The 27,950-nt window shown below is 46.6% G+C and overlaps 1 protein-coding gene across 1 annotated transcript in view; it reads right to left on the bottom strand.

Moving 5' to 3' along the window:
* NRAS (NRAS proto-oncogene, GTPase) overlaps nt 1-27,950 on the bottom strand; it is a 200,988-nt gene that overhangs the window by 48,903 nt on the left and 124,135 nt on the right. The window contains exon 4 of the mRNA XM_086923283.1: nt 1,816-1,975. Within this exon, the coding sequence (XP_086779409.1) occupies nt 1,816-1,975 (160 nt within the window). The remainder of the gene's footprint in view (nt 1-1,815; nt 1,976-27,950) is intronic.

Below are 27,950 nucleotides of genomic sequence, written 5' to 3'. Positions count from 1 at the left end.
GTGCCTGAAGTCATTGACATTACCGAGGTTTCCCCTTAGATTTAGACTCATTGACAGAGCATTGATAAAATAAAGAACAAGATGACTGATGGACTAAACAAAGTAATACCAAGTAAACATTAATCAATCTAAAATTCATATAAAAGTGTTATACAAGCAGAACAGATGCCATGTGTGAAGGATGCTTTGGCACTCACAAGAAGTGTCCATATGGTCAGGGTTTAACATGGTGCAATAATACTAAAAGTGTTACACATGATATACTATACGGTAAACAGTCTTTACAACGAAACTTTTACAACGCACTACCATTACAACGCGGTCATTACAACGCAAACCATTACAACGCATTGCGCTGGGGGGCGCTCTAGGATAGGGAATATGTTTAATTTTCTATCCAACACCTTCCCTAGTGTCCACGGGGACTGGAGTTGGAATCGAAAATTAAACTTTTCACTATCCAGCACCTCTAAGCGCTATGCGTTGTAAAGGTATGCGATGTAAAAACTGTGTTGTAAAGGCAGGCGTTGTAATAGCCTGCGTTGTAACGTCATACATCCATACTATACAAGTGCAGGTTTTCATTTCCTTCAGAAGAGTGGTCAATGATGGATGCGGCAGTAGCTGCGGGCAGGAGGCAATATAGTTTCACACACTGGGGGAAAGTCCAAAAATGCAGAAAATGACGCATAATGTGATGGAGCTATATTTAGAGGCGACTTAGAGTTGCTGGGAATCTGAGAAGACCAGGAAATATCAAAGCACCACAAGCAGCTTATAAATGCAGGCCTGATGGTAACTAGGAGGGACTTGGCAAGAAAAGGGGATGTCCCTTGATTAACTAAGTGGTGGAATGGTGAAGAAACATGGGGCGTTGTATGGTGGTTGAACGAGAAGTATATACCTGCTAAGGCTGGTCGTAGAAATTTAAGAAAATATAGGAAACATGGGACGTAGGGCTGGGAGATATGCAGAACAGAAATGACGATATAAGGGCGCAAGAGAACACAAGAAAGGACTCAGCATTTGAAGGGCAATCTGTTATATGTCCTTACTACATTAGTGCAAGACAACCAATGTTTACATTGCTTCAGATTCCTCCCCAAGCATTAACTTGATTGATTACAAATGACTGCTGAAAATTATTGTGCTACAATGAAGACATTAGATATACTGATATTTTAGCTTGACTTGTGTTTTTCTATTACTCACTGGGGGGGAGAGGGCTTGTTTTACGTTCTAAAATCAAAAAAGCAGAAACTTGGATTGCCCGTGTAGGTCCACGGGGGGTAATCTCTAGTAGATATACTACACTACTCGTACTCACCGCACAACCCCAGGGAAATGGGCTAAATGGCTGTGTATCCCTTCCCGACACTAAGTAACCCCAACTGTGAGACCTTAATGTAACTACAGACTGATTGTACTATTGGCTCCTTGTGTATCTGCAATAAAAATCTATTTAAAAAAAAAAAAAAAATATATATTGATATTTTGGTTAAAGGTAAGAAAAAAAGATTTAATAAAAGGTTTATTTAAAAACAATGGCTTCCCTAGCCCACTGAGCCAACTATAGCAGATTAATTCTAGAGTAAAATACATTTTTTATTAACCGTAGGTAGTGGTATGTAAGGTCTGCAGTCCTACACATCACAAATAAGAATACTCCAAAGCTGTATCTACAAAATGAGTTGGGAGTGATCTGGAAGATGAACCTATGTCAGAATGATTGCTTGCTGGTAGTTCGCATCATATACAATAATGCTCACGATTAAGGAGCAGCACCAGTTAAACATATAGAAGAAAAACCCTCACTTGTCTTGTTTTTGCTGAGGTTTCAATGAATGGAATTCCATAGCTCTTTGCAAGTTCTTGGGCTTGCTTTGTGTCCACTGTCCTCGTTGGTAAGTCACATTTGTTTCCTACTAGCACCATAGGGACATCATCAGCATCTTTAACTCTCTTGATCTGCTCTCTGTGGAAAGAATATTTTAGTTTACAGTCATCAAAACACAAAGAAAGTTTGTATATGCTTATAGAAAGACAAGAAAACTAGCACTATCCTGTGTCAGATAAGCTTTTCAGAGGAAGGAAAAAGCATTTCAGAGACGAACAACTGCCCATCAAAGTTTCCAGCTGATCTAATAATCAAATAAGTAGGTGCCACAAAGTCTATGTTTATGGTTTCAAAAGTCTCCCTTTTTTCACATTTTTGGAAGAAAAAAACAAAACCGACTCTAAGGGACAAGATGAGTACAATTGTATAAAGTCCATCAAAAAGCAAATCAAGACTATAACACATGCAGAACTACGGATGGATCACTGAGAACCTCGATTAGTCCAACAGACCCCCATTCTCTGCCAGCTAAAAATACAGAGATGCATGGACAACAATGCTTGCACCCCTTTTGACATAAATGACTAGAAGGTTTTGGTCAGACCCCTTCTTTATTTGCCAAAATATCTTGTCCTCCTTCTCAGGCAACAGTCAACAGCTGGCCTCAGTCTTGATATATAATAACGCCTTTAATGTTCCCTGATGCTTACATATTGGACCAAAGGGCTCAAAACTGGGCCAAACATTTTATAGCGCTTGCTATAGCTTACTTATCCTGCACTCTATTGCTGGAGCATCATTTTATTTCCATCTCCAAGCGATAAGCTAACTCTCTACATCTAGCATAAGCTTTAGCAAAAGCACAGCTGATTTTGACACAGTAGTGTCATATTTGTCCCACTGTCCCAACACAATGATCCCTGCTTCATGTATATTAGGGAATCCAATTACTTTTTTCAAATTGCTCATCTCTTTCTTCCAGAATCCTTCCAGTTTCACACATTCCCACCAAGTTTATACAAGTGTTTCTTCTTCTTGGCACAAGTTAAAGCTCCCAAACTAGCATTCTTTGTAACCTTTTTTTCCCTTTAGACCTCTGTAGCTCAGCACTCCACGTCTTCCTACTTCTTTTCCCCAATGGCTCTCTTCAAAGGAAAAGAGCAACTATTCTAGAACCTCCACCTTGCCCTCAGTCTCTCCTCCTTCCCTATTTGATATAGGCTTGAGTCCACACAATATGCTTAACCATGTTCTTAAACCATTGCTGTCGGGAGAAGCTGCACTCAGAACCCGTTGACGCAGCTGAAAACAGTGTAATCTAGGATGTTGAGTAACAACCATTCCTACTTCCTAAGCTGGAACTGTCCCAATGGCTCCTTTAGCCAGAAGGGCCTGCATTTCCTCCATAAGACAGACAGATGGTTCTCTGTCAGCCACTATTAAAAGACAGCAGAAGGCGTGGCAGGAGTAGAAAGTAGGGGAAAAGCACAGCCCCTACGGACAGTTTGTTCGACCCACTTGTCTATCGTGATGGCTTCCATCTGTAGAAGAAATATCAGATCTGCGTCCGACAGACTGGTTATGTGCCGACAAGGATACACTATAATATTGTTGTGGTTGCGGCCCTTGGAGGAACAGGGGACTGAGCTGCATGTTTCCGCTGCAGACCTCATGGCCTCAGCGAATCGTTGCTTCAGCCACGACAGGGCTGAAAACTCTGATGGATGGAGGAAGGGCCTGGCACTGACAGACGGGAAAACCTTGAAGAGGTTACATTTGCTAGTAGAATTGCCTTGTAGCAGCAGGTGGGTCCAATGAGGGCACTGTGGCTCTGCTCTCTTGAAAGAACTCCAAGGCTGAGTCGGCTTTATCCTTGAAAAGGTGGGAACCATCAAAGGAAATGTGGATCTCATCAAGGCATGGTGACAGAGCCACACCAGTGCCCATGGCACGTCCCAAGCAATCAGTTGTGCCAATTCATATTACAAATTTCTCCGCATTGTAGCCAACATGAAAAGCATGGGTGAGAAACTCCCAAAGGTCGTCGTCTGAAACTGCCAATAAAACCTGAACCACTATAACCCTGAGGTCATTGGAATAACAGCCAAGGAGACAGCTTGTATTAACCGATCCTAGAGGATGGCTCATCGAGGAGAATAGTCTTTTGCCAAAAGTCTCAATTTGTGTGGGGACTCAAAATCAGGAGGAGTGGTAGGAAGTGCATTTGGATTGACTGGGCTGGTGGATGCTTTTATCACCAGACTCTTCGGGATGGGATGTTGCGTAAGGAAGACAGAATGCGCGGGACAGTGCAATGGCGACGGGCTACAGGTCTATTGATTGGTGGTCCTGAACAGGTCTGGGTCCAGGTACCCAAAAGGGTGTCTGTAAGTGAATCGTTGAATGGTAGTAGTGGTTCAGTGAGAGCCTGACCATGTTGCAATACTTCAGGTACTACATTGGTTTTTAACTTACATGGTTGGCAGTTTTAAGTCGAATACCTCAACTGCCCTTTGCACAACAGCAAAATGGGCTTTTACTCCATTGTAGAACATCAGGCTAGTATCGGGTGAAGTGTCAAGCCCACTTCCATCCTGTAGCTCTTCATAGCCGCTGTTCCCATTATACAACAAACAACCCCCTCGTCCTAGTGGTCATCCTCTGAATAGTACCAAATAGGTCATGTAGTATCTGGGCCACAATATTTGGTAAGGGCAAATAATCTGAGTCAAAGAGATTGACATGAGGTTAGATGCCATTTGGTGCCTGGCTGGACTTCATGCAAGATTGTGACCGATTCTATTTGCAGTCATAAATCACTATATGCTGATTATCGTCATCCGGCATCAATGGCGTCTAGGTCAATTCAAACAGTACTGGCACGGTTGGTAGGGTCTGAGCTGAAGACAGGCAGAGAGGTTGGTACTGGACCTGATGTGGATCCAAGGGGCACAGATGGTGAGGAGGTTGGACCAAATTCTAACAGAAGGGGGGAGAGAGAGAGTCAGTGGATTCAGTCTCCCGAGTCATATACATAAACAAAGTGGAATCCACTCAAGTGATAGTGATCCCTAGAGTGATGGGGAACACACAGTGTTGTTTAAATGCCCCTCACACACCAACAGGCCCCTTGGTGTCATGCTTCATCATCGGGGCCTTCGCACCCCTCTACGGGATGCGGCGTGCTACGACTCGCGAATACGCAGGAGCACTTGAAGTGAACTATGTGTGGGGGTGTGTGTTGAATACCAAGATGTGAGTGAGGTGAGGTGAAAAAAGTGAGTGGTTTAAAAAATACCTGGCACGTGGGAAGAAAAAAACTTTATTAAATCCCCGGCTGGTATTATTAAAATAGAAGTGCAAGGCGTGGTTTTTAGAAAGATACGTATTAGGGTATCAAACCACTGTGTTAAAAGTCAACATGTTTCGGAGGTCAAAGCCCCCTTCTTCAGGACAAGGGTGAATGCACTAACCCTCCCCTTACTCACATGTAAGATGTAAAAGTGAAAAATAAAAATTACCACAATGTGTAATGTTCCTCACAATGTTATATGTAAGTGAGTGTCGTTGCGCCCAGTTGGCGTAAGAACCTGTGAAAACAAAATCATAGATAAACATACAGATCTACGTATCACAGTATAAGAGGAGAAGAATAATGCTTCTCTGAAAAAACATCAGGTAGCACCCAAAAAATAATTGGAACCTGGAACAAAAATAAAGAAGAAGGAAAAAGGACACTACAAACATACACACACGCAAACCAACACAACTCTCTGCTCAGATGGAATGAGAGCAGAACAGTGAGGACAGAAAGATCTTACTTAAAGTTCCCAAATACAGGACTTCATGAGCCTTTAACGTATATTGGGGAATCCTTCCTTTCTAATCAGAAACCTAGGAGATCAATATCAGGGATTTAGTAGAGGAACTTAATCAACAGAGTGCCAAAACTACAATATGGAACTGCTTCTCATGGTGGTCTTAAAACTCACGGTTACAGCAACAGCTAATCGCCTGCCTTCCCTCAACGCGGCTCCGATGAAGTGAGCTACAAAGGGACTGGGGCCTTTTTATATGCTTGCCTGTGGGTAATTAGTGGAGATTGATTGAATAATGCAAGCCGGTATATGCCCAAATACGGAGAAAATTCTCCAATTGTCCGGTAATGCGCTAGCGCCATACGCTGATCCCCCGCGCATGCGCACAACTGTGCCCGACAGACGCATGCGCGGCAGATCCAGCAAACGCGCCTGCGTCAACGGAGACACTTCGTGAGAAACACGAAGCTACCGGTGTTAATTAAAACGCCTGGGAATGGATGGCGATCGGGATAAAAATATCCCGGGGCACGAATAAAGGAAACACTATTAAGGCAAGGAGGCAATTTAGGTCCATGCTTAAATAAAATAGGTACCCTTAACAGCAGTAGTGAATCAGGTTAATTATAAGGGTGAACCTATAATATGGAGAGCTACTCTCACGGATATGAGGAATATACAATAAATCAGAGAGAGCACAAGACCAGCTCCCGAAGGAGTACAACATATATCAAAAACTCGATGGTACCACGTTGTACTGATGTATAGAACCATATAAGTCTAGCAACACGCATTTGTTGTATGTCACCATGCGTGTACATCAACCAAAAACCCTTTCACCTGAGAAGGTTCCATGGAATGGAGTCATTCAGTCCAGTGGTGTCGGTTCCCAACCGAAACACCCACCGTTGTTCTTTTTCTAGGAGACCTATCTCTGAGGGTAGTTGTTCAATTATTGTCCACTGTAGCTCATTCACACAGTGTTGACTTTCAATATAATGGGTTGACATTTTGGTAGTCAGTTTTCTGCACCTGATGTTACTCTTATGTTCGTTCAACCTGACCCTAACAGGTCTGGTGGTCATCCCCACATATTCCTTTCCACATGGGCAGGTGATTAAATAAACTACATTTTTACTGTTGCAGTTAGTAAAAGCACGCTGTTCCCATGTAGTCCCATTGGTAAAGGTGAGGTTCTGGGTCTTTTTTGTGAGGTGGCAGTTATTACAGTTACCACATGGGTAATGCCCATGTATGCCTTGCAACCTCGTCTGATCCTTGACAGGAGGAGGTGGTCGAGTGTGAACGAGCATATCCCTCAAATTCCTACCCCTTCTGTGTGCAAAGAGAGGTTTCTCCAAAGTTAAGCCACCACTCGTTAAGGTGCGCCAATGTTTGTGGACCAATTTTGTCACTTGGTTGCTGACCGGACTGTATGTGGTGACACAAACAGTCCTGTTTGCGGCATCCTCCCTACGTGGATTGTCCTCCAAAAGGGCATCCCGGTTGTTGTTTCGTGCTCTGGTAAAGGCTTTACGGATCACAGTTTCCGGGTATTTCCTCTGTCTAAGTTTTGCACTCAGATCCTTGGCTTGGGTCTTGTATCTGGCCACATCGGTACAGTTCCGCCGTAGGCGCAGGAACTGCCCATAAGGAAGGTTCTCTCTCAGATGACGAGGGTGAAAACTGTCAAATCTGAGGAGACAATTCTTAGCCGTGGGTTTGAAGTGTGTTTCTGTTTTTAGCATGCCGGCTTCGTGGTAGATATTTAAATCCAAAAACACCATGTTGGTGTTGGATGCCTGGAAAGTGAATTTCAGAAAGGCATTCTGATTGTTGAGCCAGTCAATGAAATCAGTTATCATGGTTGCATCTCCATCCCAGATAACCAGGATATCATCTATATACCTTCGCCAGGTGCGAATCCTCGCCCTGTGGGGATTATTGGGGTGCAAGATTTTCGTGGATTCCAAATGGTGAACGTACAGTCCAGCCAGGCTCGGGGCAAAAGTACTGCCCATACTGGTCCCATGCTTCTGCCAGAAAAGAGTGCCCTCATATTCGAAAAAATTCTTTGTGAGTGCCAGAGAGATGCACTCCATCACTACATTCCGTGGGGTGTGATATTCCCAGTTCGTAGAGTGCAGTACCTCTTCAATGATTTGGATGGTCTCATCATGGGGGAGACTCGTATAGAGGCTCTCCACATCCAGGCTTAGCAACATCTGAGAAGTTGGATCAAAGGTCTGATCATTCAGCAGTTGTAATACTGCTTTTGTGTCTCGTAAATAGGTGTCAGTTGCCTGTACAAGGGGTCTCAAGAAAGCATCCGCAAACTTGGATAAAGGTTCCAGGATAGATCCTGGAACCTTTATCCAAGTTTGCCAGGCTCGGGGCAAAAGTACTGCCCATACTGGTCCCATGCTTCTGCCAGAAAAGAGTGCCCTCATATTCGAAAAAATTCTTTGTGAGTGCCAGAGAGATGCACTCCATCACTACATTCCGTGGGGTGTGATATTCCCAGTTCGTAGAGTGCAGTACCTCTTCAATGATTTGGATGGTCTCATCATGGGGGAGACTCGTATAGAGGCTCTCCACATCCAGGCTTAGCAACATCTGAGAAGTTGGATCAAAGGTCTGATCATTCAGCAGTTGTAATACTGCTTTTGTGTCTCGTAAATAGGTGTCAGTTGCCTGTACAAGGGGTCTCAAGAAAGCATCCGCAAACTTGGATAAAGGTTCCAGGATAGATCCAGGATAGATCCGCAAACTTGGATAAAGGTTCCAGGATAGATCCTGGAACCTTTATCCAAGTTTGCGGATGCTTTCTTGAGACCCCTTGTACAGGCAACTGACACCTATTTACGAGACACAAAAGCAGTATTACAACTGCTGAATGATCAGACCTTTGATCCAACTTCTCAGATGTTGCTAAGCCTGGATGTGGAGAGCCTCTATACGAGTCTCCCCCATGATGAGACCATCCAAATCATTGAAGAGGTACTGCACTCTACGAACTGGGAATATCACACCCCACGGAATGTAGTGATGGAGTGCATCTCTCTGGCACTCACAAAGAATTTTTTCGAATATGAGGGCACTCTTTTCTGGCAGAAGCATGGGACCAGTATGGGCAGTACTTTTGCCCCGAGCCTGGCTGGACTGTACGTTCACCATTTGGAATCCACGAAAATCTTGCACCCCAATAATCCCCACAGGGCGAGGATTCGCACCTGGCGAAGGTATATAGATGATATCCTGGTTATCTGGGATGGAGATGCAACCATGATAACTGATTTCATTGACTGGCTCAACAATCAGAATGCCTTTCTGAAATTCACTTTCCAGGCATCCAACACCAACATGGTGTTTTTGGATTTAAATATCTACCACGAAGCCGGCATGCTAAAAACAGAAACACACTTCAAACCCACGGCTAAGAATTGTCTCCTCAGATTTGACAGTTTTCACCCTCGTCATCTGAGAGAGAACCTTCCTTATGGGCAGTTCCTGCGCCTACGGCGGAACTGTACCGATGTGGCCAGATACAAGACCCAAGCCAACGATCTGAGTGCAAAACTTAGACAGAGGAAATACCCGGAAACTGTGATCCGTAAAGCCTTTACCAGAGCACGAAACAACAACCGGGATGCCCTTTTGGAGGACAATCCACGTAGGGAGGATGCCGCAAACAGGACTGTTTGTGTCACCACATACAGTCCGGTCAGCAACCAAGTGACAAAATTGGTCCACAAACATTGGCGCACCTTAACGAGTGGTGGCTTAACTTTGGAGAAACCTCTCTTTGCACACAGAAGGGGTAGGAATTCGAGGGATATGCTCGTTCACACTCGACCACCTCCTCCTGTCAAGGATCAGACGAGGTTGCAAGGCATACATGGGCATTACCCATGTGGTAACTGTAATAACTGCCACCTCACAAAAAAGACCCAGAACCTCACCTTTACCAATGGGACTACATGGGAACAGCGTGCTTTTACTAACTGCAACAGTAAAAATGTAGTTTATTTAATCACCTGCCCATGTGGAAAGGAATATGTGGGGATGACCACCAGACCTGTTAGGGTCAGGTTGAACGAACATAAGAGTAACATCAGGTGCAGAAAACTGACTACCAAAATGTCAACCCATTATATTGAAAGTCAACACTGTGTGAATGAGCTACAGTGGACAATAATTGAACAACTACCCTCAGAGATAGGTCTCCTAGAAAAAGAACAACGGTGGGTGTTTCGGTTGGGAACCGACACCACTGGACTGAATGACTCCATTCCATGGAACCTTCTCAGGTGAAAGGGTTTTTGGTTGATGTACACGCATGGTGACATACAACAAATGCGTGTTGCTAGACTTATATGGTTCTATACATCAGTACAACGTGGTACCATCGAGTTTTTGATATATGTTGTACTCCTTCGGGAGCTGGTCTTGTGCTCTCTCTGATTTATTGTATATTCCTCATATCCGTGAGAGTAGCTCTCCATATTATAGGTTCACCCTTATAATTAACCTGATTCACTACTGCTGTTAAGGGTACCTATTTTATTTAAGCATGGACCTAAATTGCCTCCTTGCCTTAATAGTGTTTCCTTTATTCGTGCCCCGGGATATTTTTATCCCGATCGCCATCCATTCCCAGGCGTTTTAATTAACACCGGTAGCTTCGTGTTTCTCACGAAGTGTCTCCGTTGACGCAGGCGCGTTTGCTGGATCTGCCGCGCATGCGTCTGTCGGGCACAGTTGTGCGCATGCGCGGGGGATCAGCGTATGGCGCTAGCGCATTACCGGACAATTGGAGAATTTTCTCCGTATTTGGGCATATACCGGCTTGCATTATTCAATCAATCTCCACTAATTACCCACAGGCAAGCATATAAAAAGGCCCCAGTCCCTTTGTAGCTCACTTCATCGGAGCCGCGTTGAGGGAAGGCAGGCGATTAGCTGTTGCTGTAACCGTGAGTTTTAAGACCACCATGAGAAGCAGTTCCATATTGTAGTTTTGGCACTCTGTTGATTAAGTTCCTCTACTAAATCCCTGATATTGATCTCCTAGGTTTCTGATTAGAAAGGAAGGATTCCCCAATATACGTTAAAGGCTCATGAAGTCCTGTATTTGGGAACTTTAAGTAAGATCTTTCTGTCCTCACTGTTCTGCTCTCATTCCATCTGAGCAGAGAGTTGTGTTGGTTTGCGTGTGTGTATGTTTGTAGTGTCCTTTTTCCTTCTTCTTTATTTTTGTTCCAGGTTCCAATTATTTTTTGGGTGCTACCTGATGTTTTTTCAGAGAAGCATTATTCTTCTCCTCTTATACTGTGATACGTAGATCTGTATGTTTATCTATGATTTTGTTTTCACAGGTTCTTACGCCAACTGGGCGCAACGACACTCACTTACATATAACATTGTGAGGAACATTACACATTGTGGTAATTTTTATTTTTCACTTTTACATCTTACATGTGAGTAAGGGGAGGGTTAGTGCATTCACCCTTGTCCTGAAGAAGGGGGCTTTGACCTCCGAAACATGTTGACTTTTAACACAGTGGTTTGATACCCTAATACGTATCTTTCTAAAAACCACGCCTTGCACTTCTATTTTAATAATACCAGCCGGGGATTTAATAAAGTTTTTTTCTTCCCACGTGCCAGGTATTTTTTAAACCACTCACTTTTTTCACCTCACCTCACTCACATCTTGGTATTCAACACACACCCCCACACATAGTTCACTTCAAGTGCTCCTGCGTATTCGCGAGTCGTAGCACGCCGCATCCCGTAGAGGGGTGCGAAGGCCCCGATGATGAAGCATGACACCAAGGGGCCTGTTGGTGTGTGAGGGGCATTTAAACAACACTGTGTGTTCCCCATCACTCTAGGGATCACTATCACTTGAGGAGGTTGGACCTGCTGGCAGAAGTCAGACTGGAGGCTCTGCGGTCCCTTGAGGCACAAAGGTGCCTCCAGGGAGCAGGTAAAGTGCTGAAGACCCGGAGCATAGCCAACTGCGACTGTTTCTACTTACTGGAGCGTCCTTGACAGAACTGAGAAGCTTGTGTGAGCCTCGGGACCAGGGACAAAATCAGCTAATATGCAGTTTGTGATGGAGACCAGACCAAGAATCTGCCACAGAAACGACTTTGGGAATGAGATCTTTCTTTCTCCTGCGACCGGTCACGCACAAAGTCTTCCTTTGTTTGGCGAAGTAGAGTTTGGCTTCCCATTCCCTTATAGGTTATGGTTCATTTGGGCACAGTCGCCACAGCCCGTGGAGTCATGGTCTGACCTCTGGCACCACAAACAAACTTTTTGCAGGTCCGTCACAGACATTAGTTTGTGACAGTCCCAGCACGGTTGGAACCCAGTTATTTTAGGAGGGTGATATTTCCGTTGCACAAAACAAAATTTTGTTAGGGAAATCTGTCAAAGACCAGGAGACGATCCGTGTCACTGTCTGAAGGTGTGAAAATAAACTAAACTATGTTAGTGTGCATGGGTTGCACTTATATGTGGCTTAACATGTCACTTCTGGAATGGAACAATGTCGGCTGGTACTGCTGAAAAGTTTCCAGTTTCAGTTGGACTCCTGGGGAGAATTCACAAGGAAAGGAATGTTCGGTTAGAAATAACCATATTAATAATAATGTGCAGGTCACAAAGTCTTAGTGATTAAAGTGTAGGTCGTCACTGGAAATCTATGCACTGTGGAGTAAGCATCATTACAACAGCTCTGGTCCAGTTGGTTGCGACATCCCTACCTTTGGGCAAGGCCTGGTTGGTCTTTTTGTTGAGAAGTGTTAAGAGGAAGAAGGAGTAGTTACACAAGGAGGCTTGGGTGAAATGGGGAGAATCTATAATTTAGGGATTTTAAAGCACAGTTGGAGTTAAAGCAAGATCAAGCTGCTCATACTTGAAAAGAGTCCAACTCCCCCAGTACGCCTCTGAGGTTCTGGAGTTACATACAGACACAAGACTCTGAAATACCTGGAAACACACCAGGTATGGGCTGACCATTTTAGGAAGTAAAATGTTTGTTCCTGGAACAGGCCTGGGCGTGTGCTTCCACCAAATTAGCAGGAGTTGTTATTTTTGTAAGCTTTCACTTAAGTTACTTAAAATTTGAGTGAAAAGAGATCCTGAGGGCCATTACATGTTGGTACAGCTGAATCGGTTTTTGTACAGCTACAACAATTGTTAACGTGTATGCCTCTAACACAGTGCAGGAAAGCTCTTTGAATATAGTAATTTGGAGGTGCTGGTGGAGCGGGAGGAAGACATAACCATTAAAGGGGACTTACACTTGGTGTGGGACTCAGTGTTAGATTGGGTGAGCCTCTGTGACGAAGGGCTTGAAGGACCAAATAGAGACAAAAGGCCTGGTGGGCTCTGAGCACCACTTGCATCAATGTGCTTTGGACTGCCTTTTCACGGATACTCATGTATTGATTAGGTCTACATGATCAAGTCCCGGTGGTGAGTTGTCATGCCATCACGGACTTGGATATTTCCAGTTTTGACCATGCACACACTAAACAGGGGTATTGAAGGATTGATAGGTTTGCTTCTACTAAATAACCTTATCAGGGAGCCCAGCCTATAGGGCTAAAATGAACCGCAAGATAGCAGACCATTTTTTGCATATTAGAATTGAAGACACCTCACTAGCCATGATATGGAATGCCCTCAAGGTCATTGCAAGAGACCTAGTCCTAGCGGTGGCGGCCAGAGCACATGGAAAACAAACTGACAGAACAACCAACTACTAGATGAAGGTAGCTAAAAAATGCTGAATGAGAAGGAAACTGCCTTGACATTATGTAGGTTAACAATCTTGAGAATCAGTAGGGTTGAGTTGATGCTCATGAAAGCTGGCCAGGCTTCTGTGAGAATGTCAATAATGCTGATAAATTACTGTCAGTAACGCAATTCAGTGTTATCTCCCAATGAAGGAGTTGAAGAGAGTTGAAAAATGCAATCTTTTTATATGCTTCTGCAAAAACATTTATGATGTAGAATCTAAAACTGGGGAGGTGTCCAGTAGTTTGCACCTTTACAAATGCCTCATGTCCCGGGCGAATGGTTGGCTGAGTTGGATGAACCCATGAGGTCTACGACATAATCAAATCAGTGTGCCTTAATAAAAGCTACATGCCCATAGGGCTTAAAGGTTTATTAAAAACCTGTTTGGCTCACTGCACTACTCAGTGCTTTATACAATGTTTGCACAGGATTCTGGTGTGACACCATCTACACCCAAAGTAAATGCACCACTAATTCCAAAATTGAAAAAGGCAATGGAGCTCCTTGTTGCATAACACCCTATAACGTTAATCAACATTGATGCCAACATTATGCGGACTTTTATTAAGAATACTATCAAAGTGAGAGGGTTCTCCTGTGCTATTTGACATCAGAAGAGCTGGAGGGTGAAGAGTAGGACCCAGTGGACAGGAATAGGTATCCTGCAAGGTGCGAACTCTTGATGAATGTTTGATTACAGGGTCCACTCTCCCCGGAGGCCTTATGAAGCCATAACATTTCTATGGGCAGTATTCCCGATGCATGGGTTGTATCTATATGCGTGTTTTTTAGTGTGTGAAAGTCTCACAACCTCATACAATCTTGTAGAATGGTAAAACATCACTAGGATCTAAAGAGAATCGTATCCTGAAGAAAACCCATTGTTTCCAAGGGGAAGTAGATGGGGTTGAAACGGGACTATCGCCAATGTTTGGGTCATAATATACCCCAACATCATCATTCTGTAATATTTTTTTACCTTACCAAAGGTATCCATAATAAACTATTTACCTACATAAAATCAGAAAAACCTGTAGGCAAACTTAACCAGAGCTCTCGCTATAGTAAAAGCTCCGGAGGTACAGTGGGTGAGGTCCGATGATGAATCATGCCACTGGTGATACCGTTGGACTAGGATCCTTTTATTTAATCTAAAATATTATAGGAACCTAATCTTCACCACCAAGCTCTTATGGGGACAATTAACACAGGAAAGCCCTTTCAATTGGATAGAATGTGTTTAGACTGGGAAACTGAGGGTATCTAGTAATATTGCTTTCCACTTCCCTATATGATGAACAGTTTTATTAAGAATAGACTGAGTGTTATGAAAATTCAAAAACGAGAACACTTGGTCACAAGAAGACCATCCCCACTATTTTCCTGGCTCTCTGTCAAAGGCTTTCGATAGTCAGTCGGATGCTTTTAAAAGCAGTGCTAGCCATCATAAGTCTTGGGCCATGCATGAAGTGGTGGGCAGTAGTGGAATACCAACCTCCTGTAGTCAGAATTAAAAATAATAAACATAAGACTGCTAAGATGTTGCTCTAGAGGGAAGCCAGGCAGGGTGTCTTGGTGTGATAGATATCACACCAAGACATCTCCTAGACAAAAGGTAAGTAATTCACGTTTAGTACATAGGCAGTTTTCAATGTTCCATACAAACCAACTCCACACTTTAAACAATTTTCAAGGGCGAGTAAAGTATAAACAGTACGAGGCGGCTGTCTGCAGTGTCAGTCGACAGCTCAGTCGGAAAACGTGTGTACTTTTATAGCGCCGACCAGACCAGCAGGTATAGTAGAGCTTCAGATAACAGAATTAAGAGATCAAGAGATGTGAACATAATCAACAAAGTATATTAAAGAAATATGTAAAGTAACAGTTCAGGCCTTAAGAACATGCAGAGAGGTACGGTTTACACTTATCCGTGAGAAATGGTTTCCCCGCCGAACGCCCACCCGAGAGTTACCCATGGAGTGAGGAGGAACCATTTTTCTGAGACGACGCCAGAGGAGACCGCACGAAACTTCTATTTTACGAAGGTGAATACTGACAATCACCTATCGAGGATGTGTATTCTGACATCCTTCCTTCTCGCTGGAACATATTTTTCGCATAAAACTTGATCTATTCATCACATAATAAAAGGATATTTGTCATTCAAGTTCCTGGAGACTGGTGCCATTACAATAGCTGGAGATTGCGTTTTACTGTTAAAGTCCAGAATACAAAACAGTATCTTATAATTTAGCCCTGAAGAAGTCCTTCGGACGAAATGCGTTGGCTACTTGTTTGTGAAGATTTGAAATAAAGCAAGAAAAGAATACATCGTGGCTTATTGAGATTCTTGACCTCATTGATATTGTCATTGTACATTATATGGAGTGCTGAACCATTTTCCTGAATTGTACACAGTGCCTTTGGCATTGACTTTGGAGGCCTAGGGGTATATGGCCTCAGGTTCTTGGCACCCATAGATACAACCAGACCAAGATTCATTAGATTGAGTGCAGTCAAGTGTCTCACCCTGTACCCCTGCTCTAGCATCACAAAATGGAGTGAGGAGGACCCTGGTGCCTGCAGATCGCAGGGATTCACATAGATGGGGCTTCACTGAGATATTCTGTGGAAGGCGTGACTTATCTGACCCAACTATTTGGAATGAAATCTCCAATCTCGCTTCACTTTGAGGACAATATTATTTCCCCCCACAGTGCTGTCACAAAAACGGAGAACAGTGGTGCTATGATTGAATGGCAGGCAGCTCTCTCAGGGAAACCTGATGCTAGAATGTGTGGTCGTACCTGCACTAGAACAGAGTTTCCGAAACTGTGGGTAAAGACCGTGGTTCGGGAGCGATTTTTGGTAGGTCGCAAAAATATGAGCAATATACAAAGATGCCTTTAAATTCGGAGTTTCTCTCTCGTGTTTGGTGCTTCAAAGACAGAGGTCTAGAGACAGGCTACTTGTCTTCTGCCAAATTGCTGTTTATGAGATTGGCGTTTACTTTTCCTTCTCCCACTACAAAGCGTTTTTTTCTCAAATTCTGAAGCGTGCTGGAAACAGAGTTTTTAATACTAACAAAACAAACCACTGTACTTGGTGATGCACAAATGACAAATATTCACAGGCACCCAATTTTCACACATTATTTGTGCACTATATAGTTTTATCACCAAAACTGTTGTGCACAGTTAACAACTGCCTAGATCTACTCCCACTTCACTTAGTACACCTTCAGACATCTTTTTTGTTAAATTAGAAAGGCGTTGTAGATGGCGGTTCCGGTTAATAACGTGCTCTCTTTCATGGTGGAAACTTGTAGAGACAGGACATCCGAGTGCCAACACATACAAAACAAAGCAACAGAAAGCAGTAGGCCCGAACTTGAGTCACTTGCCTGCTAGGGGAAACCAAGGGTAGCAAGCATGAGTCGACAAAACACACACGAACCTCGGGTCCCAGAAACAAGCGGGACCCCTTGAAATAAGACACTGGCCCTAAGGATACCACTCCGGGCCAAATACAAACAAGAATTTCAGAGCTTGATAATTAAAAAAAAACCCGGGCAAGGGATTAGGGGAGCCTGGGGCTCAGAAAGAAAAGGTCACCCACCCCGGGAAACAAAACCTTCTGACCCAGGAGAGCAAAAATCACAGGAAAAAGACTTTCAAAAAAGCAACGGGCTCCAGAAATAATGGTCATGCCCCTTAGAAAGTAAAGTCCATGCGTATCAAAAATAAACAAAATATGAGCCACAGAAAGAAAAGCTATAAGGTCCACCACCAAAGCAAAGCCACTGTCCCCAAGAAGAAAAGCCCTATCAGAAAGCAACATGCCCCGAGAAAGAAGAGTAGCAAGCCCAAAAAAAGAATGTAAAGTACCGGTAGAAAAAGAGAAGGCTGCTGCTTAGACGAGAAGACAAAACAACTGCGGAAAGGGCCAATTAGTCAGGAATTAAACTGCACATATCTGAGGGCCGGGAGAAGGTGTGTCCTAGCTGATTAAACAACACACAGCCGGGCCAGGCATGTAAAACAAGCTCAACTGACTAAACAATTCTGGAACATCTGAGACACCGACGCGCGGAGCAAAAAAGTTATTACCTTACCCGCAGAAGTGACGTTGGAGATCTCATAATGGACGCCTGCCATGATAAAAGAAGCATTGGCCGCGCGGCCGGGCCGCAAAGAAATATTTTAAGAAGCATTGGCCGCGCCGCGAAATAAAATAATAAAAATTAAAAAAAACGCGAGTTGTGCGAAAGGAGCGTCCGCGACGAAAAAAGTGCTGTGCAGGTCGCGCGCTTGTGCAAGTAAGCTGGTCGCCGCTTTGGGAGCACTTCCAAAAGAGGCTTACTAAATGTCTTGCTGACAGCGCATGCGCGCTGGATCAGCGAGACCTAAAAAACAGACAATGTATTCCTGTGGAGAAAAATGAAGTTAACAGTTTGCAGGCAAGTACAAGTTTGTGGGAGTTGGTATTCTGGGGTTAGAACCAGGGTTCCCTCAGGGTCGGAGATGCACTCTTTATTTTTTTTTTTTTTTTTTTGGAAGACCTTTATTCAAGTAGTTCACATTATACAAAATTCCCGCCTACAACCCAACGGGCCGGCCAAACAATTGAAGCAGTGTTAATATTGTTGCACGAAATACACAGCTCCTGTGCCGTCAACCCGGGGGGTACGGCGGCGTTTTAAAGTGCATGTGCATGAGATCATGAAGTATACGGCAGGTTGATGAAGGTCTAATTTGATATTTTAGAGCATAGGATAAGGTCCACAGTTTTTAAATTTTTTTAAAATAAACAAATAAAGAACAATCTTCCCTTTAACTTGGTCGTCAAGTTACAGCACAATCGAGTACATTGCAGTTCCGGTGTGAAAATGATATCTAATCGTGTTCAAGTGCTTAGAGTCATTTAGTAATGAGATGCATTATATATCCAACGAGCTAGTCTGCGTGGTATGAGGAGGCTCGCAGATGTTACCCCTGTAATCGTTCCAACTGGACCATATTTCCACCCACTTACGAGGACATCCTCTCGTAACATATACTGTCTTTTCCTGCAGCATACACCAGTCCATGTCACATTGCCAGTCTCTCAGCTTCGGTGGGTTAGGGTCACCCCACAATCTAGCAATGTTTCTTTTCGCCACCATTTGCCCAAGCATTACCCAAAGTTTCCCTTTTGGGGATAGGTCCGTGGGTTCCCAGATGTTGAGAACACATCTCTTGGCCTCTAGGCGAATCTCCACCTCCCACACCTCCTGCATGCATTGCACCACCCTCCTCCAGTACTTTTGCACTTTTGGGCATCCCCACAGTATATGAAAAAAGGTACCTGTTGCACCACATCCCCTTCTACATAGCCCGTCCCCCCCTCTCCCCATCATTTGCAGCCTCGTACATGAAATATATATTCTATGTAGTATTTTCAGTTGAATGAGGCGCATTCGGGCTGATATCGCCACCTCACGCGGTGTGGCAAGAGCATACATCCATTCTTCCTTGTCAATTTCCAACCCATCTGCAATCCATTTCTCTTTCAGGGGGGAGGAGCAGGTCGGGGGGGGTTATTGATTAGTTTTTTGTATGTGAGAGATATGGCGTGTTCTGACATATGGCCATCCAGTAGTCTATCTTCAAGAGGGGAGATTTGTGGCAGTTTAGTGTTAGGTGGAATATTTGCCTGAAGGGAGTACCGCGCCTGCATATATCTGAAGTATTCGGTGTTCGCCAGTTCATACGTTGCCTGAAGGTGAGCGAATGTGTGAATACCTTTAGGACCCCAGATGTCTTATTTGGGAGATCCCAATCAGGTCCCAGTTCCGGAACCCTTTTGTGCGACCCAGGTTGCCTAATTTTAATAAAGTTGATGTTTGCCCGTCTTAGAGTAATGTGCAGTCTCATAGTTCCCCCCAGGGAGTAGCCATCTGTCCATCCCTTAAGCCGGATCATTACCATCCCCATATGTCCCTTGATTAATTGCTGCGAGATGGGCTGCCCAGTAGTATTTACGGATGTCAGGGAGGGCTATGCCACCGTCATACCACCCCAGTGTGAGTTTTGACAATGCAATGCGTGGTGTGCCTACCCACAGGAGGTCACGTTGAGCCGCCTCAATTGCTGTAAAGTAAGCATTAGGCACCAGGTCAGGGTAATTTTGGAGAGCGTAGAGGAACCGTGGCAGCGCCATCATTTTAAATAAGTCGGCTTAGGAGTGGTTGAAGATTACGCTCGTAGGACAAGGTCTGATCTGTGGAGATGAACACTCCCAGGTATTTGAAGCCGTCCTCCGCTACTGTGATGGGACATGTGTCGGGGAGCCTGGGGGGGTCCCCGCGTAGGACGTAAAGATACGATTTGCTCCAGTTGACTCGGAAGCTGGAATTACGACCAAAGCTTGCGAAGATGTCAAGTGCAGCAAGTATCGACCTTCTTGGCTTGGAGAGGTACAGAAGAATATCGTCTGCGTAGAGGGATATTTTGTCTTCCCACCCCTCCGCCCATGCTATACCTTTCAGGTAGACTTCTTGTCTGATCCAGGCTGCTAACGGTTCCATGGAAAGGGCGAATAGGAGGGGAGAAAGGGGGCAGCCCTGTCTAGTCCCTCTCTCTAAAGTGAAGACCTCCAATACCTTGTTGTTCACCAGTATCTGTACCAGCGGTTCGGAATAAAGAAGACGGACCCAAGTTATAAATTGAGGTCCGAAGCCCTATTTGCGTAGGACAGCGAACATGTAGGGCCATTCTAGGGTGTCAAACGCTATGGTGGCGTCCAGGGAGACCACAACCGCGTCCTCCCGCAATCTATGGCGTTGCCTGATCACCCCGTTTAGGCGTAGAATATTGAGGGCTGTGTTGCGGTGCGGCATAAAACCTGACTGGTCAGGATGGACCAATGTAGTCAGTACCGACTTAAGCCTATTAGCGAGTGTTTTTGCCAGTATTTTGGGCTCTGCGTTGAGGAGGGAAATTGGCCTATAGGAGGCGGAGGACTCTTTGGGTTTCCCTTCTTTTGGGATCGCCACTATAGTAGCTATGCGTTGGTCACGCAGCAGTATTCCCGTCTTCCTGCTTGTTTCGAAAATGGATTTGAGGTGTTTACTAATAGTATCAGGTTTAAGCTTGTACAATTCTATTGGGAGGCCGTTGGGACCCAACGCTTTCCCTGGATGGAGTTCCACTATTGCGCGCTGTATTTCGGCCTCTGTGAGAGGGCTATCAATGGCTTCCCGATCATCGTCCGATAGGCATGGCATTCGGATGTCTGCAAGGAGGGCTATAGAGTCCTCCTCTGGATGGTCAGACACCCGAGTATACACCTGTTTATAGTTTTTAGCAAATTCCTCCACTATATCCCGAGGCTCTGCGAGTACAGTCCCGGATACAGTGTGTATCTCCGGCACTACCTTTCTGGCCTGTTGCTTTTTATCGAGCCAGGCTATGAGTTTTCCGACTTTGTCGCCCTGATCATACAGCCTACCCATCTTATGCCTAGCCACGGTCTGGGCCTTTTGAGAAACCAGTGCTTTGTACTCTGCCAACTTGATCTGCAACTTATGCCGTGTGTATTCACCCCTTTTTCGAGCGCCTCCTTCTCAAGTTCTGCGAGATCTGCCTCAACTGCCGTGACATGACAGCGCTTTTCTTTTCGTTGGACTGAGATGGCTGACAGCGCTTCCCCCCAAAAACACAGTTTTAAACGCCTCCCATACAGTAACAGGGGAGTTCACAGATTTCACATTGTGTTCAAAGTACTGGGTAATTGAGGTGGCAAGTTTTTTCCGTGTGTCTTCGTTTTTTAAATGCCAGGGGTTTATTGGCGCTACGCAGCCCTCTCGCCTGATTCCGAATGTGATGTGGGTAGAGACCGGTGAGTGGTCCGATATGCCACGAGTTAAGAGTGTTGCATCTTGCACTGTAGTGCCGTGCTGCAGTAAGGTGAGGATGTAGTTGAGGCATGAGAAGGAATGATGTGGCCCGGAGAAGACGGTGTATTGGCTATCTGTGGGATGAAGAAGGCGCCAAACGTCAGTGAGTCCGAAGGCCTCAAGGAAGTCAGCTAGCCACTTCTGCCCTTGGGGCAGGTCTCTGGGGGGGGTAGTCTGTCCAGGGTTCCTGACACTACTGAATTAAAGTCCCCGCCCAAAACCAACTGACAGTCGGGGAGGGAGAGTAGCAATTTGCCCAGGTCTGTGTAAGCTCGAGTTTGGAGACCAGGCGGGATATAGGCTGAAAGCAGGTTCAATGTGTATCCCTCCCATCGTCCAGAGACTGCCGCGAAGCGGCCTTGCGGGTCGGATTCAGTGCGGTCTATATGTAGGGACAGTGAGCGGCGTAAAAGAATTCCCACCCCCCTTGAACCTGAGGTGAAGCCGGAGTGTGCTGCGAGAGTGTAGCCCCATCTGTTGAGGGCCTGGCATGTATTACCCATGAGATGTGTTTCTTGTAGCATTACTACGTCCGGCTGGTACCTTTTAATAAACTGCAAGATTATGGTGCGTTTACGTCTGTCCCCCAACCCATTAACATTCCAGCTCATGATTTTCAGACTTTTTTCCCATCTCTTAGCCATATCCATTACTTTGCAAGGTTTCTTGACTCAGCACCTCAGAACATTCATAGACTCCGTGAACATATACTCTGTACGACCATAACAAACCCCAAACTCCCCGACCCTCCCTGGTTCCCCCCCAGCCTTTGTGTTCAATACAGGCGGTCATGTTTAACGCAGTGCTCATGGCTCCCTCCTCCTCCCCCCCACAACTGTTCGTCCCAACCTTCCCGTCCCCTGCAAAAACAATACCCCCCCTCCCTGCTCCCTGCTCCGTGGGTTCCAAACTACCCACCACCCCAATTAGCAGAGCGCCGGTCGCCCAACCCTGCCCCGGGGAGACCCCCCCCCCTCGAGGAAACTCTAGTAGGGAATAACGTGGGCCAGTCCCATCCCGGCCGCCCCGCCTAAAGTCCCCAAAAAGGTCAACCCCTCAGGTAACAGTGCATTGATAGAAGTGTGTTTGGTTCAAGAGACCCCCTGTGAGAAGGTGGCCTGATATGCAGTGCTCACTATTCTAGTGAACACTATGTATCAGTCCAGCAACCCTTATTGATGATTGGTTGTAAGTCAACCTTATAGACCAGCTATCCTAGTAGCGTGGATATGAGCAGTCTAAGGCTAAAGACTCGAGAGGGCGTGTTAAGCCAGCTGTTATACCATCACATATACCCCTTGAACACCAAGTGAAAGGACACCACACAAGTGTTATGAAAATAAACAAGTTATTTATTAAGATTCACAACAGCCCTGTACTCTTTATGAGGACAGGGTACTAAGCACAAAACAAAACTCTTACGAAAATACTTAAGTTAGCACAGTATATACAAATGCCCGAGGGGCACGGAAAACCATATACTCTGAAAGTGGAATGCGAAATTACTAGCAGGTAAGTACAGTACTAATAGGCTTTGGAATCGCTAGATCTTGACTATAGAATCTTCAGATTACTTCTAGGAGACCCAGGGGACTCGGGTGCAGAGTGTGCACTCTCACGCGTGATGCGGGACAAAGTCTATGGTAGCTAGTAAAGACAAAGTTAGTGTTCTCGGGCGAACCCGACCTGGTAGGAGGAAAACGAAAGTGGATTCTGACCCTTGGATAGTGAGGCTATGCTGGGGCACCGAAATGCCGAGGTTACCTAGCCCAGGGGCTGCAGCTGCATAGGTCTCAAAAGACGTCGGGAATCCTCGTAGACGGACCAGGAGCCTGGAAGAAAGAAGTTGCTGGCAGGCGACCAGTGAAGAAAGTTCGATGGATCCAAGCCTGGATCGAAGGAAGATGACACCTGAAAGCAGAGGGGACCAAGTTCGAGACTACTAGCCAGTAGTCAGGTGGCACCAGGAGGGCACCGGATGGTAGTCACCCCGACTAGGTGAGTGGGTGACGCTGTGCTCGCAGATCTCACGGACCAGGAGGCGTTGTCGGCGACCAGGATGGAGGAGCGAGCTGTCCCACGAAGATTGAAGCTGTCGGCGTCGCTGGACCCAGGATTGGGCAACAAAGCCTTGGCAAATTCTAGCCCACGCGGTGGACTCAAAATGGTGTCTGGAGTGGACCAGGAGGGTCCGGGGTGCCTCTCTTGAAGAAGGAAGCAAGGGCCAGTCTGGAGCAACCAGACCAGCAGCAGTGATGTCGTCGGGCGTCGTGTAGAAGGCCACAAACCAGCCGGCTGGTAGCCACACAGCGCGGTGAGCACGCAAAAGCAGAAGGGCCCCACGCAGATCGTGGAGATGCTGGAGGGCTGATCTTCGGTGCTGGAGCTGCTCAGGGTTGGGGCTTCTCGGACCCCAAAGCACTCACCAGTGGAGCACACGGTGGGCTTGTTGCAAAGAAGTCGTGCAGTCTTGGCGATCGTCGGTCCCTCGAGGTCTCGTCGCACTCACAGTTCTCAGCTTTGCTGTAGAGGTGAGTAGAGGTCAGAGGTGCCAGGGAAGCCGGGTCTCGTCGAGCTGGGTCGTCGGATTCGTGAAGAAGGACTTGCAGCAGACCGCAGTGTCCTTAGGATGGTGCCCGCTTGACGCAGGGTGACTACTCCTTAGCCACAAGGGAGAATCTTGAAGAAGGAAATCTTGATGCCTTTCGCAGAAAGTCGTGTCTTGATTCCAAAGATGATCTAATTTGAACAGGGGGCCCGCTCCCATCTTTATACTAAAAAAGGGGGCTGACCCGGTGACTAGGTCCTGCCTATGGGTGGGACCAGGAGGGGGGTGGTTACACCCCTCTCCCCTGCCGGACTTTCCCCAGGCCAGGGGCTGGTGTGCCCCTGGAACTGGTTCTGACTGGCCTATGCGTAGTGAGCACCGGGGTGCCACTCAGCAGTCACCTTCCTGTAAAGCCCTGCCTACCCAGGATACACAAAACCATGTCTGGGACGGTGCTAGCACCGCCCCTGACAGGAAACCCTTTGTCCAAGCCTCCCTCGCTGGAAGGACTCCCAGCAGCAGGAGGTCAGACTCGTGTCTGTGGTGGCAGCATCCATTTTGTGGAGCTGAGGCTTCAGTTAACTTTAACCGGGGTTCACAGTTACATACATGTCGTGTCCCTCTAGAAGGGTGGAATGCTAACCCCGTCGCCAGAATTGGCGAGGGGTTAGTATTCCAATTCGTATGACACCTTACTCGACATGTTTTGATAAAGCAATACCAAAGATAGCATTTAACCGCGAGGATTATAATGCACTTAAGAGTATATGGTATGCGATATCATGGAACAGCTATTAGGACTTGGTTCCGCAAGCTGCAGACAGGCTCAGCTCATGCCAGAGCACCATCTCACACGATTCCAAGCACTCTGCCTTCAGGATTGTCAAGGCCTGCCATAGGAGTGACTGATAGGAATCTGTGTGTCCATTTTAGGGTTGGGTATAGGTATACTATACCTACAGCAAAGGGTGATTACACGACTTTGCCCCAGCTGTCATGCAGCCAGTTGTGTCAAATTTAGGAGGCCAGCCAGGGGTGGCATAATACATGCTGCAGCCCCTGGCAGCCCTGGGTACACCCATGCCCTGAGTTACAGGGTCTGATAGGGTGGCCCAGTACCAATTGGAAATGCACCTAGGGTACATGGAATCCATTTTAAAGAGAGAGCAGTAGGCCTGGGGTCCTGATTGACAGGATCCCAGGTCGACTATGTCAAAAACCAGCTAAAACACAGGGCAAAAAGTTGGGGGCAACCATAGTCAGGATGTACCTTCCTACACCCCCGACCTATATGCATTCTGCCCCATCGGGCAATTAAGTCTCACAATAGGCGCAGTTTGTACTTTACTGTTCGATGGCCTCCAGTTTAAACCATAGCGTCCTTATCTCGCCGTGTTGTCCCTGGCCGAGTCCCAGCAGGGACTGATCGACCTGGAACGCCAGGATCGCCGACTTCGTTCGCCCTCTTCCGCTCTTCCCGCATTAGACCCTGGAGAGTCAGCTTCGGTTTCCCGCCATTGTCCGCCATCTTGTCTTGCTTGGGCCTCCAGCTCCGATGTGTCCAGCCAATCCTGGACTGCTGCTGCTCGAAGTGAAAAAGTGGGATTTGCCCCCAGAGATAATTTTCCGTTTTGCTGGGAAAAACATCATATATCGAATTCCACGTTCTCGGAGCGCAGCCTTCACCCAAAATGAGTGCCTCTCCTGTTGAACTCGAAGCGTGAAGTCCAGGAAGAAGCGAACCGTTGCCCCCTCGTAGTGTATATCGCCATGTTGTCTTGCGGCCTGTAGGATGGCATCGCGATTTCGATAATTAAGGATTTTTGCGATAATTGTCCTCGGTGAAGCCCCGGGTTTGGGTTTAGGAATAGGCGCTCTTTGTGCTCGTTCGATTGTGAAGATCTTGGAGAGCCTCTTGGGTTTCAAGTGTCGGAGGATCAGGTCTTCAAGGAAAAGCTCCACACTGTCCCCTTCAAGTCCTTCCGATACACCTACCACATTTATGTTGCTCCTCCGGGCCCTGCCTTCCTGGTCCTCAAGCCGTGAGACACCAGCCTGTGCTGGTGCACAAGTTCGTTAACCCTTCCCTCCAGTCGCTTTTCAGATTCCTGTAGTGCCTTGATGTCCACTTCGTTGGATTTGGATCTATCTGTGGTCTTTTCAAGGTCAGCCCGGAGCAGATTGACCTCGATCGTGATCTTATCCATTTTGGTGCCCAGGGTCTGGATTGCCGCCATTATGGAGGTCAGGGAGGGTTCCGCTTGGTCTTTGCCGTCCTTCGTCGCACCGCCAGACTGTGGCTGCGTTCTGGGCACAGCGTAGTTGTCCAATTTGTTGGTTTGAGTCACAAGTCCCCCTTTGGGCTTCATGGTGGATCGGATGTCCCTGGGTCTGGATATATCTCCGCCCGAGCTGTGCCGCAAGAATCCACAGGGCAGGTTCGTTGCATGCCTCCCGTTGTCGTCCAGTTCGTAGCCGCCTGCGTCAGCTGTAGTGTATAGGAAACCTCTGGGAGTTGGGCTACTTCGTGAAGTCCCCGCGGTACGCACCGTGGAGTAACTGTAGCAGGAGGCAGCATGTGTGGGTCCGCTATCTTCACTCACCACCACAGTTAACACCCGCTGCAACAGTGAGTCCCACGACGTAGAGGCTGCCGTGGTGACTGTGTTCCAGAGTCGTTACACGACTGCACCTGCCGCTTATATTTGTGGCCCGTACCGCCTCAACAGCTTCCCGGCCACGATCTACAGCGTTGTGGGTGTGGCCACGCCCTCTGTCGTCTTCACGCCACACAGTCCGTGTTGCGTAGTAGGCCTCAGACCGGGGTGTAGAGTTAAGCGGCTGGCCGCCCGGGGGCTCCAGGCCTGAGCTGCAGGTCAGCCGCCAAAAGTTCGGGATCTCGCAGTCGCTCTTTCCGTGGGTCTCCGGACTTCGTTCCAATGCTCGGAGTGAGCACTATTCCTGTGGGAGCTTGGGCCTTCGAAGCAAAGCCTCACAGCTAGGATATTTGGCCGGATTGGCAGGGAACAGCAGCGGTCTCGGCGGAGTTCGGGATCTAGGCGGCCATTTTCGACAGCGCCTGGCCACGCGCCGAAGATGCACTCTTGAAACACCCTCAGCGGAACTAGGCTGGTTGGGTACAGAGTGCTGAGGCCCAATGCTATCCAATGGGGGGATGGGGGCCTCTGGTTGGTGGCTGCCCAGGAGCAGGCCACAGGGTCGTGGAAGCAAAGCTCCTGGTGTTAGGCTCAGGGCAAAGGGGGATCAGATTTACCACCCAAAGGACACCTGCAGCGGCATCGGGTGCCCTGCTGTTTTCAATAGGGACTCTCTGGTTTTAACAAAGACTGCAAACTTTGGAATTAAGATCTTCTGGAGGTGACCACCGGTTGGAGAGTTAAGTTGGGATGCCGGGACACTGTCAGTTGGGGCACCATAGGCCGTGGGGTGCAGGGTTGTCTTTAGGCATCAGGACTTCTTACCAGCTTCGGTCGCGATCTTGTGGGTCCTCCAGAAAAAGATTGCAGGCGTCGTTTGAAGAGTTGAGGCAGGTCAGAGAGCACCAGATCTCAGGTCAGGATTGCCGGGGAGACCTCCTCGTGGTATTTGGCCACTCAAAATCGAGCCATAGACGTCGGGTGCAGAGTGCTGTAGACTCTGGGTTTTGGCTGGGGCCAGAGTCTGTTTGTGAATAAATCCGGTGCTCACGGTGCTAGGTCTGTGTGCTAAACAGTGGCAGTACAAGCGCAGTGGTGGTAGCATACCGTGTGATAATCAATAGTAGTTAACAGGACCTTTTTACTCTGCGTTATTGTAATGAGACTTACAGGTTCAGTCACAGTTTTAAAAGTTGCACTGCTGTGTGCTTAACTCTCTGCTCTCTGCAGAAGGAGCGCAGAGACCAGTTTACCCTGGAAGAATCTGTGCCCAAGTACCTCGACAAACCCATACGCCAGTAGGGGCATCTGTTAACTATATTGCAAACAGGTT

This window comes from Lissotriton vulgaris, chromosome 5 (assembly GCF_964263255.1).
Source record: "Lissotriton vulgaris chromosome 5, aLisVul1.2, whole genome shotgun sequence".
Classification (NCBI taxonomy): domain Eukaryota; kingdom Metazoa; phylum Chordata; class Amphibia; order Caudata; family Salamandridae; genus Lissotriton; species Lissotriton vulgaris.
This window is presented reverse-complemented; position numbering and strand designations above follow the sequence as displayed.